A 15,159-nucleotide genomic window follows, 5' to 3' on the forward strand; every position below is an offset into this window, starting at 1 on the left:
CTGACACCTTCCTACCAGAACCAACATTAACTTCTTCAGGAATTTGAGCTACCATAGCTTGTCTGTTGGATCGGAAAGCGGATCACTTTTGATAGATACTGACCACCCTAACCGGGAACAGCCCACAAGAGCTGCAGTTTTGGAGTTGCTCTGACTTAGTCTCCTAATGTTCCCCTAATGTATCCCACCCACCCACTAACAGGTGCCATGATGATAATAATCAGTGTTATTCACCTCACCCGTCAGTGTTCAACATGTGATACCAGATCGGCGTATATGTGACTAAAATGAGACTTCCCTTCATTGTTGCTTTAAGTAAAGGCTCTCGTGTCATAAAGGTGGTGTCCTACACACAGGAACTCCAGGGTAAAGGGACAGTTCACTCTAAATTAAAATCTACATGTTTAACCTCTGCTGTGCAGTGCTGCTTGTTTTTGTTGAAGTTTGGTTTCCCAGAATTAGAGATACTGGTTGTAGAAATGTTTGCTTCTCTACCAAATATACTGCAGCTGAACAGCACTTGCTTTGCGATGCTCAACGCTTCCAAAAATACATCTGAAGAACTCAGCAGCAATTCCTTTGAGAAACCATGACCTAGTTAGTCAAACAAAAAAATCCACAAGCCCTGTTCTACTAAAAGAAGAATGTGGCTTGTTACCATTACAGTTCAACCAACTGGGACACCATTAATGATTACATCTTAACACGAGCACAAACCTTTTGTCACGGGTAAATGCCAAGAAAATATACTTTAGACTAATGTTCTTCATCTATTTATTTATTTCTCTTTTCTTTTAATGCTTATTGACTTGTTGCAAAGGCAGCTTCTGTGACAGCACTTCAGTCCCTGACAAATTTCCCTAAGTGGACAATGAAGTCGTATTGTATTGTTTTTCATTGATCGTGTTCATCAAATGCAAACAGTTTGTCAATACTGATACTATATCACAACTGCTCACCCTTCCCTGCAGACATTTGGAGGAGTGCTGTGCATGATTTCACTAACTTTTCCAGATTTTGTAGATACAACGCACATGAGCTAAAGAGCCTTAACAGCTCAGTCAGTGGTTGAACACCCGGGGAGCTCCGCTGCATGTCATTCCTCCCCTCTCTTTCCTCTGTCTATCTGCTGTGTTATATAAATAAAGGAAAAGTATCCCACATAAAAACCATGTGGATGTTGTTAATGTCTGATCTGTATTTGCTGGAAAAACATTAACTGAAATAAAACTAACTAAAATAATATTTGTCCCTACAAAACTAAATAAAAAATATACGAGAAATGTTTTCAGTTTAGGTCTTTGTCGGCTCGGTCGAACGTGTCAACGCTGTCAGGCTGACGAGGCTTTGGTGCATATGTTTACTGGGACTGAGATGTCTGTGTGACTGTGGTTGTCTGTAGTTGTTTGCTTTGTTGTACTGTGTCACGTCTTGTTCTGAAACTCCGGCAAAACCACCCATGTCAATAACAAAAACGAACACTAAAGCTAGCGAAAAACACAAAAACTGAAGTGAAATGAGCACATCCACTCTGGGAACTAAACAAAACTGCACTGAATAGAAATCAAACATGTAAAACTTAGAAGTATAACTACAGCTCAAAGAACATGCAAAACTGTAACAACTCTGGAAACGGCGCTATGAACAGTATGTGTTTATATTTGAGTTTGGGCATGTTACTAACTTTAATAACACGAACTTTACACAAGATAAATTAAAGTTTAATAATTTAAACATTTATTTTATACATTTTGAGGATTTATAACATGTGTATGCTTATGAAAAAACATGTCTTTTGCAGCCCATCACTGAGGATTCTGTACCAAAGTAACAAGAGAGCGCATATAAAAATGCGCTGTGCATTTGAGACTCGCACACGGCGTAGGAATCTCGATTGCCATGTGAAAACTGTGCCAAACCAACTGAGAAAAACTAACACCAAATCAAAGACAAATGTCAGAGAGCAGCAGCAGGGAATTACTTACAGGTGTAAATTTGTTTAAAACAAATCAGCAGATCAAACGGTATTCTCCGCAGCTGCTGATGATCTGAGTGGATCTTCGTGTTGTGCAACTTCTAAACTAAAAAACCTCTCTGCTCCGGGTGGGAGGATGGACTCAGCATTGAGTAAGGAGAATCCTGCTCTGCTCTAGGGCCCATTATGGCCTATTAAGGACATGGAGAGGGCCTATTTAAAGCAGCGGCACACATCTCCAGGCCAAACAAACTTGTTACACACTCCCTCAGCTAACCTCGAGGGAGAGATAAATACCAGCCTATAGACTTAGAAGAGTGAGGAAGGAAGCGGGATGGGAGCTTGTGTTTTTAAAAAGGTCACAGGAAGCTTACCTTCCCTCAAATCTGTGTTTCAAAAAGTCAAACAGCGCTTTTTGCATCATGTCTGTCACCTGCAAACGAGATTCAGGAGAGAGAACAAGAGTCAATGAGTCAGGTTTTCTAAACTACTAAAGAAAATACTAAAGAAAATTCAGTGTTGTGTTTGGAAAGTTGAAGCTTTGATGCACCTCGTAGCCCTTCAGTGACGGTCCAACCAGAACCACGGGCCGCATGGAAGGCACAACGTCGTACGGAGGAATGTGCTCCGTCTTCAGAAGGAGAGAAGAAGAAAAACAGTTACACATTTATGGAGACCAAGTAAACACTCACCATCACAAATCACTTAAGGGGGTGGAAAAACAACGAAGTAGACATTTTAAAAGCACTGAAACATTATGAACCATGAAACGGGACGTCCGAGCTGGTTCGAAAAAAACCAAACAAGCTTTGATTTATAACCGATTTGGCAGTTTGCTTCAGAAACTTTAATGATGACACTTCAAAGGAGGTTACCGTAAACGAAAAATATTTATGTATGTCAGATCGAGTCTCTCGTGTCATGGTTCTGATTCCGCTGAATAAAAGAGAAGCTAAATGATAGGAAAGGTTAGTCAGGGAGTGAGAAAGAAGCCCGAGTAGATCAACAAAAGCTTTGACTGAAAACACAAAATTAGGACACAGAAAAACTCGCTCACTGCTGTACGGACAAAAACGGAGCTCAGTTTGTGGAACAGCCTGTTTCTAATCAACACTTAGACTGACCTTATTATGAGGTCAACACGGTCCATGATGTGACTTTTGCACAGACTATAAACAGTTATTTTTTTTTTAAATGCAAAATGCTTTTATGTGATGCCTTCCAAGACGCCTTTAATTACACTTAAAAAATTCTTGCAAGTATGCACATGCAGCACTTAGCATATTTATTAGACCACCTATTATTATATAATATTTTAGAAATGTAAAAAATTATATTGTTATTGATGACGCAAATGAACTGAATTCATGTTTTTATACCCAAATTTGATCCAGCACACCGTAATCCTCGAAGAAAATAAGAATCAATCAAGCATAACATTTAAATAAATAGCTACATAGTAAGTAAGTTTGAACATTCATGAAAATATGGTTTTCATTGAACTGGTGCATTCAGTTAATTAATCATTACAGAAACACAAAAATGATTTGGATTATTACAGTTAATTTAAGGCTGGGTGTTTGACTGTGAGGCTCTCCAGTGCAGAATGTCATGTGGTATGTTTATGAGAGATCTTAGACTGATATAATCACACAAATACATTTGTATTTTTACAATTTACTGTGAACATGCATATATTAATAAAGAAAAAAAATAGTTGATTCATAGAGATGAATTTTCTTTTATTTGCAACCCTATTCGAATTATTTTTCTAATACATTTATAAACTACGGAAACTTCTGATACATTCTTGCATCTGTGTTTTTAGTGAACTTGCTGTTTTAGTGGAAATTAGCATTATAAATTCAATTTGTGTATAATGTTTTTAAGACTGTCTTCTTAATCCTTGTAAATATTAGCAAGTGGTTTCAGAGAGGAAATGCATTATGGTCTGTGACAGCGAGCCAATGACCCTCATACCTCTGTGTCCCGCTGTCTGGAAGAACAGCGTGTTTGAGCTGAGAAACAGAGAGAAGGTTTACTTCTGCTTTCTCTGGCTACTTAAAAGGACTGCTGACATTATTTTCTCAGTCATCCCTTATTTGTCCTCATGTCCGGGCGGTTCTTTCGATCTATGCTATCTTTACGATAAGTGTTTCAAACGATTTATTTAGACTTTCTTGTTGCAGTCTGTTGCTCCCTCTTACTCATCCCTTCAGCTCTAAACATTTTCTATCTAGCATTCGCTGTCGTCAGTGAGCTTCCCCAGAGACGCTGTGGGAACTGATGCACACTACTGCTGACTAACACGCCATCAATGAACAATGTAGCTCAGCTTAAATCCTTTCAGTAGCATATCTAACTTCTAGATTACATGGTCACTATAATCATGGGAAACAAGCTCTACTATATCCTTAAGTCCCACAGCAAACAGCATTTATTTATTTCAGCTGTCACTAATGAAAAATATGAGTAGTGAAGCATAAGAATGGCTAAAGACATGCCCCACTGAGTTCTTGCTGAGAGTTTCATGGGAAGAATGATACAACTCTTCTAAAGCTGCCCATCAGCACCACAAATGCTTATAAATTCATTATTCATTGCTAAATTCATATTAAGTGCATAAAACAACAAACTGCTGCTTTATGAGGTTTTTATGTTGACCTACAGATATGTTACAAATAAAAAAACAGGTTTCAGAGTGCTTTGGCAGTCTCTATGTTTCTGTTAGTCTGCTGGAGGACCAGATTATGTTATAGTGAACTAAAACTAAACCAAAACTAAGTTGAAATAACACTTCAATGAATTAAAAATAAAACCAAGATCAAACTAAATTATATGTTTTACTTACATAAATGAAATGTAAGAGGAGTTTCTTTAGTTTTAATCTTTGTCATTTATCAAATGTGTCACCAGAGCCACCCTGAGGAGGCTTTAGCACATTTGTTTATCTGGACTGTGATGACGGTGATCCAAAGCCTCTCACAGGTGTGCAGCTGGAATGCTGCAGTATATGATTTGGACCATTTTTTGCTTATGAAATGATTCAGTGACCCCTCATGTCCTGAAGACGAAGGCCCCATCATCGTGGAAAAGATTGCTCTCATCTGTGTAGTCGTATGATGTTGACAGAACATCCATATCTCCTGACTCGAGAGGTTAGGATTCAAGCTTTCCTTTAATTTGTCAATCATCATTTCTTGGCTTTACCTGTTTTCTGTTTTTATTCTCTTTGCCTTTATACTCTAGCTTCATATTGATAAAAGATAGGACCATGGCATTACTTTTCTCATCAGTTGTGGCTCTTACCAAGAAACAAGCTGTTCACACTGAGATCCCAAATTTACACACAAAACAATCACAACACACAGGCTGGCAGGAGCGGTGAGTAGTGTGAGTACATTGGTGAGTCTATGCTTAGGAAATGCATTGAGAGTTTTTCACAGCTCAGACCATGAAGGTTATTCCCACACCCTGCTGTGCTGGTGCGGTGCACACAAAGACTTACCGACTTCTGCTTCTGCTTAGCTGTGGCAAGACGAAAGAGGAAAAAGATAGAGGTTAGGAAAAGGCATGCATGCTAAGTGTGGCGTGAACGCCGAGGGACAAGGACGATGGTGTAGACAAACAGGAGGGGCGCTGCGTGTAGCTGAGCAGCCATAGGCATTTTAGTCAGAGCCGTGCGGACGGATAGAGAAGAAGGGAGGGTCGGGTAGCTCAGGTAGAGTTTACCTTCTTAAAGAAGGGCATTCGTTTCTCTTTTGCTAGGGGTGACATGACAGTGTTTGGACTGGCTTTAGGGGAGCGCAGGTTGACTGGAAGCTCATTGTCCTCGGGGTCTAAGCCTGTGGCGTCTATGTCAATGGCTACCCACACAGACAGACAAGAGCATCGTCACATGGAGGTGAAGACAGGAGGTCACAGGCAACGGGTAGGATTTACATTGAAAGTAGCACAGAATGTAGGTACTACACAGAAAGTACATGAAACATGTAAAAGTACAGTTATGGCAGAAATAATATTTTATTGAGGTTAGGAACACGTACATCTTACCTACAGCTGGATTTCAGTGACTAAATGTTGATTCAAAATACTAACAAATCTATTAAATACAAAATTGGACTTTCACCCCTGAAGCTGCTTACCAGATGAAGGAGGAGTAGATTTCCGTGAGTTAGGAACAACTTCACCTAAACTAGATGATGAGTTTGCTCCCAATTTACTGAAATGATAAATACAATTTTTAACATTAGGCCAACAAAATTGAATATCTAATGATGTGCACATTCATAATAAATTAGCTCAAAGCTAAAGCAAAGGACTTTGGTGTGCACGAGTCTGTTTACCTGGAGTGGAACTTGCCCTGCTTGGCTCTCTGCTCCTGGAGGATACGAGTGTTTTCAAGCTTCACTGGACTGGGGATGAAACCGATTTCACAGCCTTCTTTCACCAGGCGTCCTATCCACCAGTCATTGTTGTACTTCTACACATACACAAAATTCAAGAAAGTCATCTCGAACATCCTCCTTTTTATTGCTGCCGTCATCTTTCTTTCCATACGGCATCGACAAACTACCGTACTGAACAACACCTCTAGCTCACCTCTTTGACATGGAGGAAGTCTTTAGCCTCAAAGGAGACGGCCATGCCTGGCACAGGGACATCATCGTCGTGACTCGGGCTGTAGCTGACATTTGTGCGGACGGCAAATGCAACTGGTTTGGTCTAGCAGAAGGAACAAAGGAGGGAAATAAAAGAAAATGTCAGATTTTACAAGCGATAAATTGCTTTCAAACTGGAGGAAATCAAGCACAGATTCTAACACGAGTGGGGAGACAGTTGCTAAAAGTTTTTATTTTAATCTTTTTCGAACACTACTGCCAAGCTGTGATCCTCGTCTTTGTGTGAGGTGTAAAAATAACCCCGGGTGAGAGATATCAGCAGCCTCTGACTCATCCGGACTTCGTCTAGTCTTCTCTCCACAAATGAGCTGCCTGCTTTTCTGTCTCTCTGCTACATGCTACAGCACTCACATGTTACAAGTTCAAATGATGCAACATGTTACCAACCGCAGCACCAGTAGTACAAGTACGCTCAAGCAAAATCAGCACTTGCGTAAATGGTAAATCATAAATCAATCCAGCATTCTTTACAAAGACAGAATCAATACTGACCTCCTTATACGATCACTGTAAACCTTTTACTTCAAGACAAAAAGTCATTGAGATAATGCATAAAGCTAATAAAATGTTTCCAGGCAGGGAAATAACAATCTAACACTGCTGACTGTCCACAAACTGCATGAAACAGCACTGATGTAGCTGCACCGTTCAATAAAACCTCCCCTGCCCACAGTGACACGTTACCCTGCTACAAAAGATTAAGGATCACATCATATGCTCACGTACAAACACTAAACTAGTTTCTGGGTTTGTTTTTGCAAGCCCAGAATATCCACTTAAGACACATATCCCTTTAAGAATTACATAAAATGCTTTCGGACATAATCTTGGAGCCAGTCTGGCGGCAGTAGCCTCAACAGTTGGCAACACGGTCATGCCCTCAACCAGATTACATTTGCTCTGCCTTTGACAGAGTGACAAGCACGACAGAAGTCAACTGAAAAGCCAAAATAAATGCACAAGGATCCAGCTTAGAGTAATCTCCCAGCCCAGACTTGCACGCTAAACATTTACCTGCAGGTGAAAGGGAGCAAGATGAGAGAGTGGATGTGCAATATTTAGCTGGAGGTCTAACCGAGATCACTAGATCAGAGAGGCTGATGCTATAATGGAGTTGGACTTTCTACAGATTCCTAAAAAATGCCTTCAAGGGGCACAAAAAGTCTGGCCTGCTGCAGCCGGTTTCCTCCCAATCTGATTTACTCTTAGCAACCCAAAAATAAAACGCACCATCACATTAAGGTGATTTCCATTTTGATTTCTGCATTAAAATGTGGACAGAAAGTATAAGAAAAACACATTTATCTTTATTACCACTGAGTTTAGCATAAAGTGAAACCAAAACTGATTTATAATAGATAGAAGTGGAGCTCATGCTATATATTTTAAAAGCTCTATTATCTGATTTTATAGTCGTGGGAGAAGATGAATCCAACAAACACTTTAAACTTTTTAGTTGCTGATTAGGAGACAGATTGTTTTTGCCACCACTCCCGACTAGTCAACTAATAAATGCTCCACTTCGTTCATTGGCTAGTTCATAACTGACTGCTTTTTGCTGCTATTTGCTTTCAGGCTTTCAGCTTCATTGTTTTAATTCAGTCCCACTGCTCTTGCAGTGAACTTTTCTGTCAGGTAGGCAGCTATTTCCCAGTTAAAAAGCTACCTTCTCAGAAAAAAAATACAGTGAGCTTCCGCAGGGAACACAAACAAATGACCAAGAGCGCTTACATGACTCCAAATGAATGATAATGTGACTTTATTTGTGGTGACAATATTGGCGCGTCATTACTGTGTTCATAACCAGTGGTCAAAACATTTATTCCAAGTTTCAAGTCTATCAGATAAATGCCTCAGAGAAACACAACTAGTGTGAAATCACAATAAACTATGAATGACTGTGTAAATAATACATTAGTCAAATCCTCCTGAGATCATTTTCACACATGCAGGCAGCAATGTAAATATTCTATGGCTGTAAGCTGGAGTATGTGTGTGTGACGTCTCCATTGAGGAAATCATCCAATCCAGCGCGCGCACTGCCAAGACCCTTTGAGGACACAGAGTCCTTGGCGTTTGCATGCAATGAGTCACATGCCTGAATGAAGGTATGAGGTCCATTAGTATACATATGTGTGCTCTGTCAGTAGTCTCCTGGACTGGGGCCCTTTTCCTCCCTTCCATCTGCTCTCCTTCATTTTATCCATCATTTTCTTTCTATAGTCTTAATGGCATTTACAATATGCACACATACATCTCTTGATGTGCCACTCTGTCTTACAGGTGACTGTGGCGTCTATTCAGAATGACACTGCTCAACAGCATCTCCTCACCTCCTGACTGAGCCCATATGGCTCTGTTGCTTCTTATGTAACACAGGCCTTCATTATGGATGCCATACTGCAGTGAGTAAGGGAGAAGGACAGAGGCGGAGGGTTAGGGACAGGGTAAGAAAAAGAAGAGAGGAGGAGGGCAAAATAGAGGAAACGGAATAGGAAGATTTAGTGTTAAAAAAAGGAGATGAAAGAGAAAGGACTGGGAATAAGGAAGTAGATTAACAGCACAAGAGAAGCCCTGTCTGTAACTGGGAACCCTATGAGGCATAACCAATTAACAACCGATGAAGCTAGTCACAATATCACGTCACCCCATACATATTTCATCAGGTAATACCTCCCGGTCCTCTTTCTGCTTATACCAACCTGCCCTTGATGTTGTTGATTTTCCTTCTAGCATGCTACAACCTTTCCTTTAGCAACACGCCAAGGATCTTGCGCTATAAATTAAGATTTCCACATTGTTTCACCTTGAATCTTGTGGATCAATTTGAAATAAATTCCCCTCTGCTCTGCGTGCCGGCCTTAGGCTGTACAGAGAACTGGTAAAATTTATTATTATATGACGTGGAGGAAACCATAACTATCATTAATCTAGCGTGTGGGAAGATGTTTCTGTAATTATCAAAGGCTCCTTTGGTATATACTTGTATATTGACTTGACCACTGCAGCTGCCAGTCCTATTATGCCTGGATTTTATAGTTGGAGTGAGATTATGCTTTGTTTTCATAAATCAAGCCTTCATCCACATAGTCAAATTGCTTTTTGCATCCACGGTTGTTATGTTAAAGCTTCTTGAGTGACACTTAACAAAAGTGAGGGAAAATTGGCTTCATCTACAGCAAAAGAAATCTCCATTACTTCAAGTATGCGACTGAAGCCATGAAGATTTAGAAAATACAACTGATATCCAACAAAAAGACAACATGATAAAACAACCATAAACCGTGCAGTAGTCTTTGGCTGTCAATACAATATATGGCAAACTGTCACTCTTCTTTTACAGTACTGTGCAAAAGTCTTGAGCTGCCCATCACTTATTTATATTTTGATGCAGAAATTTAATACAAGGCAAAAAATTTGTACAAAGAAATCTTTGTCTTGGAATAAAACTGAACTGTTTTGTATTCTTTGAACTATTTCTTATATCGTATTTGAACATTTAGTCAATAACAGATAAGCATCACTGACTGACATTCAAAAATGTTGCTGATAGGCTGATATGTTTGCACAGTGCTGCCAGCCCTATTTCTTTATGTAATTTTCTTTGTAGAAATGATGCCACACTGCTTCAATAATGTCTGGACTCTGATGGAGCTCCACGGTGTGTTTTGTATCCAGGTATATTTTTACTGCATCAGCATTGTGTTTCACTGTCAAAATCTGACGGTACTTTTCTGCATTAATAACTCCATTACATAATCCAGCCCTCAAACTATGACAGAGCCTCCACCATGTTTTACAGATGGCTGTAAGCACTCACTGTTGTACCTCTCTCCTGACCTCCTCCAGACATACTTGCAATGATTCAGAGTAAAAGCTTTAAATTTGGATTCATCACTTCATCAGACCTGTTGCCACTGATTTTCAGTCCAGTTTTTGTGTAACTTGGCAGAACTCAGCTTTTTCTCCCTGTTTCCCTTCTTGACAGCCATGTTTCCACTGAGACCATTTCTAACAAGGCTTCAGTGAACGGCAATCAAGACTGGATTGACTGAAAAGCTCAAAGCTCGATCTTTCAGGTCTTGTCAGATTTCTTTTATTTTTCTTAAAGACATGACTTTTAGTTTCTGTTCATTGGCTGTAGTTTGTTAGTTTTATAAAGGCCTGCCAATTCTTCTTTTGTCCTCTACTTGCAGACCATGCAGTGATATGACAAGTTCTTGGCTTTGGTGTGAATCAACTTGTTTGATGGGTTTAGCAAATGGGTTTTTGCTAAACTGTCCAACACTAGTTCATGCTTTGAGTAAGGTGCATTTTTTTATGCTTGAACACACAAATAAGAAAAAGACAAGCAAACAACATTCCTCTGAAAACGGTCAGGCGTGAAAAATTCAATTCAATTCAATTCAATTTTATTTATATAGCGCCAAATCACAACAAAAGTCGCCTCAAAGCGCTTCATAGCAGCCAATGTCCAAAAAACATCTTCAGCATAGGCCTTCAGAAAGAAATATTCCTTAAGACCACCTTAATAACAACAAATCCAGTTTGAGATTTTTGCACAGCACTGTAGCTCACAATCAAAAAATAGATATGGCTCCTAAAATAAATAAATACAATAACATGAAAATCAAAACAGCAGAAAACATCCCAGTTTTTACTACAGTTCATTCTCCTAAAGTCCTGCTTCCTGTAGTTGAGTCATCATTTGACTATTTTCTCAGCTGCTTCTAGAGATATTAAACCACCTTTTTACAAGCTAACTACTCTTAGTGATTGGTTTGACTTTGATGTGCCCATTTAAGGCTAATTAGAAACAGACAGACGGTGACAGTGTGCGTGAATCTGTGAATGCATTTGAAATAATATTTCAAGTTGATGAAAAATCAGCATTACGGGCATCAACGCTTTCTCACTTACAAATATCAGTGGCATGTAGGGGAAGTGACTATGAATTACTGCCCATAAAGGCTCACAGCCGGAGAGTCTGCACTTCCTCTGACCCCAGCCTGCTCTTGCTCTGGTGGCCAGACCACTGAGAAGCTATTTTTTACTAGTCATCTGTCATGTAAAATGCCAGCGGGGGTAATCTATGCCAGGTTATCTGTAAAGCCAACTTATCTTTTTAATTAGTGAGCCGGAGAGGGTGACTCTGGAAAATAACAACATAGATCTACTGGAATGATCTGTCTTTGCCAGCTACAGCATGAGCAACCCCGACCGAGAGACAGCACAAGGAAAATCTCTGCTCAAATGGATGGATAGCCAAAAGCTTGAGGCTTACAGCTAATGAGCAAACTAGCTGTTACAGACACTAAACACCCAATGAAAGACAATAAACTCATTTTTCAGACATTTGCGTGAATTAATATGTAAAAATAGAGCACCATGAGCTATCTAGCGAGTTGCAGAGCAGGAAGGGAACACAATGTGCACTGAAGATAGGAGAATTATTTCACAGATCAAAGGCATGAATCTTAACAGTGCTAGAGATTTAAGTCATTCAGTGGAAGAGAGCTCTGATTGCAATTCCTGTCACACAGAAAGAGAGCCTGCTCTGCCGTGTGTGTGTGTGTGTTTGTTTATATGCTGCTAATTGTGGCCCAGAGCAGAACAGAGCAGGCGAAGCTCTGATAAACAGTGAAGCTGAGCCCTCCAAGGCCCCTAACCTCTCACATCACTGGTCCCTGACAGCCCTTTTCTTCATGTGAAAAACCAGCTAAAATCAGCTCTAATTTCCTGCTTCTCTCTGAGTCAGTCCAGGAAGACTGTCTACTGATTTAGTTTAAGATTAGTAGAACATGACATATTTTAAAATGAGCACTTTAAATGATTAATGAAGGTCTCAGTCAGTGATCTAAGGAAGGCAAGTCAAGTTACAACAACTTTACACAGAAACTTTGACCACAATATTCCTGAAGCACTAAAACTTTCAAACTATTTCCTTTACCTGCCCCCTACCGTATCCTGACTTGTGGCCCCCTATCACTTAGAAAATGGTAACTGCTTGCTTGTTAATATGAAAAAAATTTGGGAAACTAAGAAAAGAAGCCAAAAAGGAAGCGGACTCAGCTTTTCAACAACAAACAGAGCAGTGTAAAGTTTATGTTACAATCTGTGTGATGCCTGCCATCATTCATTCAAGCATAATAAACCAATTTTTCTCTCTACAACACACATTTGTATTTCCATATTTCCCAAGACTGCAGTGTCTTACCCCTAATCCTAACCATCGCATGTTTATGTCAGACCCTAAAATAAATAGAAAACACAGTCAAACCTTATTCCTGAAGGTGCAGTTTTATTGTAAACAGATCTATCAGCATTTTTAATTGCCTGTTTAATTTTAAAACATTGACTACATCTGTGGATATTTGCTAGCTTCTTCACTTCTACTTATATCAATCAGGAAGTAAAGCCATTGGCTAGAATGTGAAATGGGCATTACTGGAAGCTTAGTGGACCCACCAAGGAGCCCCTATTTTTTCACGAGTTTTTACTCTCAAAGCATGAAGCTCATGGGGAAACAACTGCAACCAAACTGTACCCGAAGGAAGTGGAAAGCAGAATTTTGAGCTCTTTCAGAGAAACTACACGTATCCACTGGTTTAAAAAAAATCACCCGAGTCAAAAATCTTTTACTGAACATATCAACTCAGCAGACACAAACAAGTTCACCACAGCAGATACCAAAGAAAACAGGTTACCATTCACAAACTGTGCAGTGCTCATTGAGAAGGACAGAAGCCTCGACATTGACGGTTACTGGTAACCCACACACACACACCAGTACCTGCTCTTTGAATCCCACCACCCACTGGAACACAAACACCACCAAGCAGAGAATGTTCCCTTCAAGGCAGAGAGAAAAGAAAAGGAACAAACACACATCAAAAGAGCACTTAAAACATGTGGCAATCCAAACTGGGCCTTCATCAAGTCAGCCAAGAGACATGGAAATAAATACCGGCAGCCACCAGCCCTACCTCTCAGTCTCCTAGTAGATCCACCTATGGTACTGATTTCAAAATACTATGCCACCTTGTTCTCAAGTTATTCACAAGATTCTCAGAAAACGTCTGACTTTGACTGAGAAACACAGAATAATCGTTTGTCCAAGCATAACATGCTAGTGACCTTCAGTCCCAGCAAAACCCTCAGACAAAAACTGGTTCATCCCAAAACCGAGAAAAAACAAGCTGAGCAATGCTGTGAGGAGTCCTTGGACTAATACAAAGGAGAAACCAGACAACTTCACAGGTGTATTGCAAAACACTGGAGAACCACCTCTTCAGGACAGGACTCAGCTGTGTATTTGCACTTACAGGAAAGGGGAAATTCTTTTGAGGGCAAATATTTTCACAATGACTCAATCATGTCCTATCCATCGTGACAATCCCACGACAAGATAAACAACTTGGATTCCCATCATCTTTTAGAAGAAAAGAAGTCTTCTTAGTGAGAGGTACCTTCACCAGCACCTAAAAACCAGTCCTGGTGCCTTCAACTCAAACACCGACATCACGGAGAAGCACAAACTCGTGTTGGTTGCTCTCCTCACATTTGGAAATCCCACTTGGTGCAACTTATAAAATGCTGATGACAAACTGCTGTTACTGAGGCTAGTAGGTAGTCACTGACCTCAGGGTTTAGAATACCAACCTTGGCCTTGTCAAGCTGTGCCTGAGCCTGTCGCTCTGCCTCTCTGCGGACTGCCTCCTTATCTTCCTCCAGGGACACATCGGAGTCTGATGGACGGCTGGTGTAGGAGTCGGCCGAACCCTGCAGAAGACACAAGGAGTAAAAACTCAGTGACACAACAGCACGGAAACACGAGCTTGTCCATTTGGTTTCACACTTTAAAAATGACCGGTTTTATCAGCCAAGACGTGCTGAGATTCTTAGCATCTTGAGGACACCGAGGAAAACGATTTGCTTTTCGCTCCCCTCGCTCTTTGATGAAACGTTAAACTTTGGAGATTGTGCAACTTAGAAATGTGCGAACACCCCCGCACAGACTGACGTGTTAAACTCAAAGGATTCTCAGTTGATTTCATCAGATCCTGAGCGCAAAGGAAGGTGGTCTAATCTACAGAAAATCATTGACACTTTTTTCTGAGACAAAGTGCCAAAGGACACAAACTGTCTTTCTTACGATCACATCATAGCAGCTCCTTGTCTATACTTAGCTCTCTCTTAGCTGCTTGCCTGCAGATTTGTTGTCATCTTTCTGTGTCAAACACTGGGGGAAATGTTGAGGAACACCAGATCCCGGTATGTCTGTGTGATATGTGGTTGCCACAAATCTACTCATAAACATGCAGACTCACACATACCAGTGCACACAAGACTACCTAGCATACACTCCTGGGAACAGCGCACTGAGCGCATACCATTACACCAGACGTTATATACAGCAAGTTGTTAGATGCTGAATGAAAACGCACGCATACAATAAATAATTACTGAAGATAAAGCAGTGCTTGCATGCTATAACACATA

The 15,159-nt window shown here is 40.3% G+C and overlaps 1 protein-coding gene across 6 annotated transcripts in view; it reads right to left on the minus strand.

The window, feature by feature from the left end:
• cacnb2a (calcium voltage-gated channel auxiliary subunit beta 2a) overlaps window positions 1-15,159 on the minus strand; it is a 71,109-nt gene that overhangs the window by 10,815 nt on the left and 45,135 nt on the right. For 4 of the 6 annotated variants that reach the window (XM_087846201.1, XM_087846204.1, XM_087846205.1 and 1 more), the window contains 7 exons: window positions 14,320-14,439; window positions 6,578-6,700; window positions 6,322-6,458; window positions 6,121-6,197; window positions 5,708-5,841; window positions 2,526-2,606; window positions 2,350-2,408 (listed from right to left, as the gene is read on the minus strand). In XM_087846201.1, coding sequence (XP_087702327.1) covers window positions 2,350-2,408; window positions 2,526-2,606; window positions 5,708-5,841; window positions 6,121-6,197; window positions 6,322-6,458; window positions 6,578-6,700; window positions 14,320-14,439 — 731 coding nt within the window. Of the gene's footprint in view, window positions 1-2,349; window positions 2,409-2,525; window positions 2,607-5,483; window positions 5,504-5,707; window positions 5,842-6,120; window positions 6,198-6,321; window positions 6,459-6,577; window positions 6,701-14,319; window positions 14,440-15,159 lie in introns of all 6 variants that reach the window. The other 2 variants (XM_087846203.1, XM_087846206.1) reach the window with 1 other exon arrangement.

This window comes from Neolamprologus brichardi, chromosome 9 (genome assembly GCF_056152115.1).
Source record: "Neolamprologus brichardi isolate AB-2024 chromosome 9, ASM5615211v1, whole genome shotgun sequence".
NCBI lineage: Eukaryota > Metazoa > Chordata > Actinopteri > Cichliformes > Cichlidae > Neolamprologus > Neolamprologus brichardi.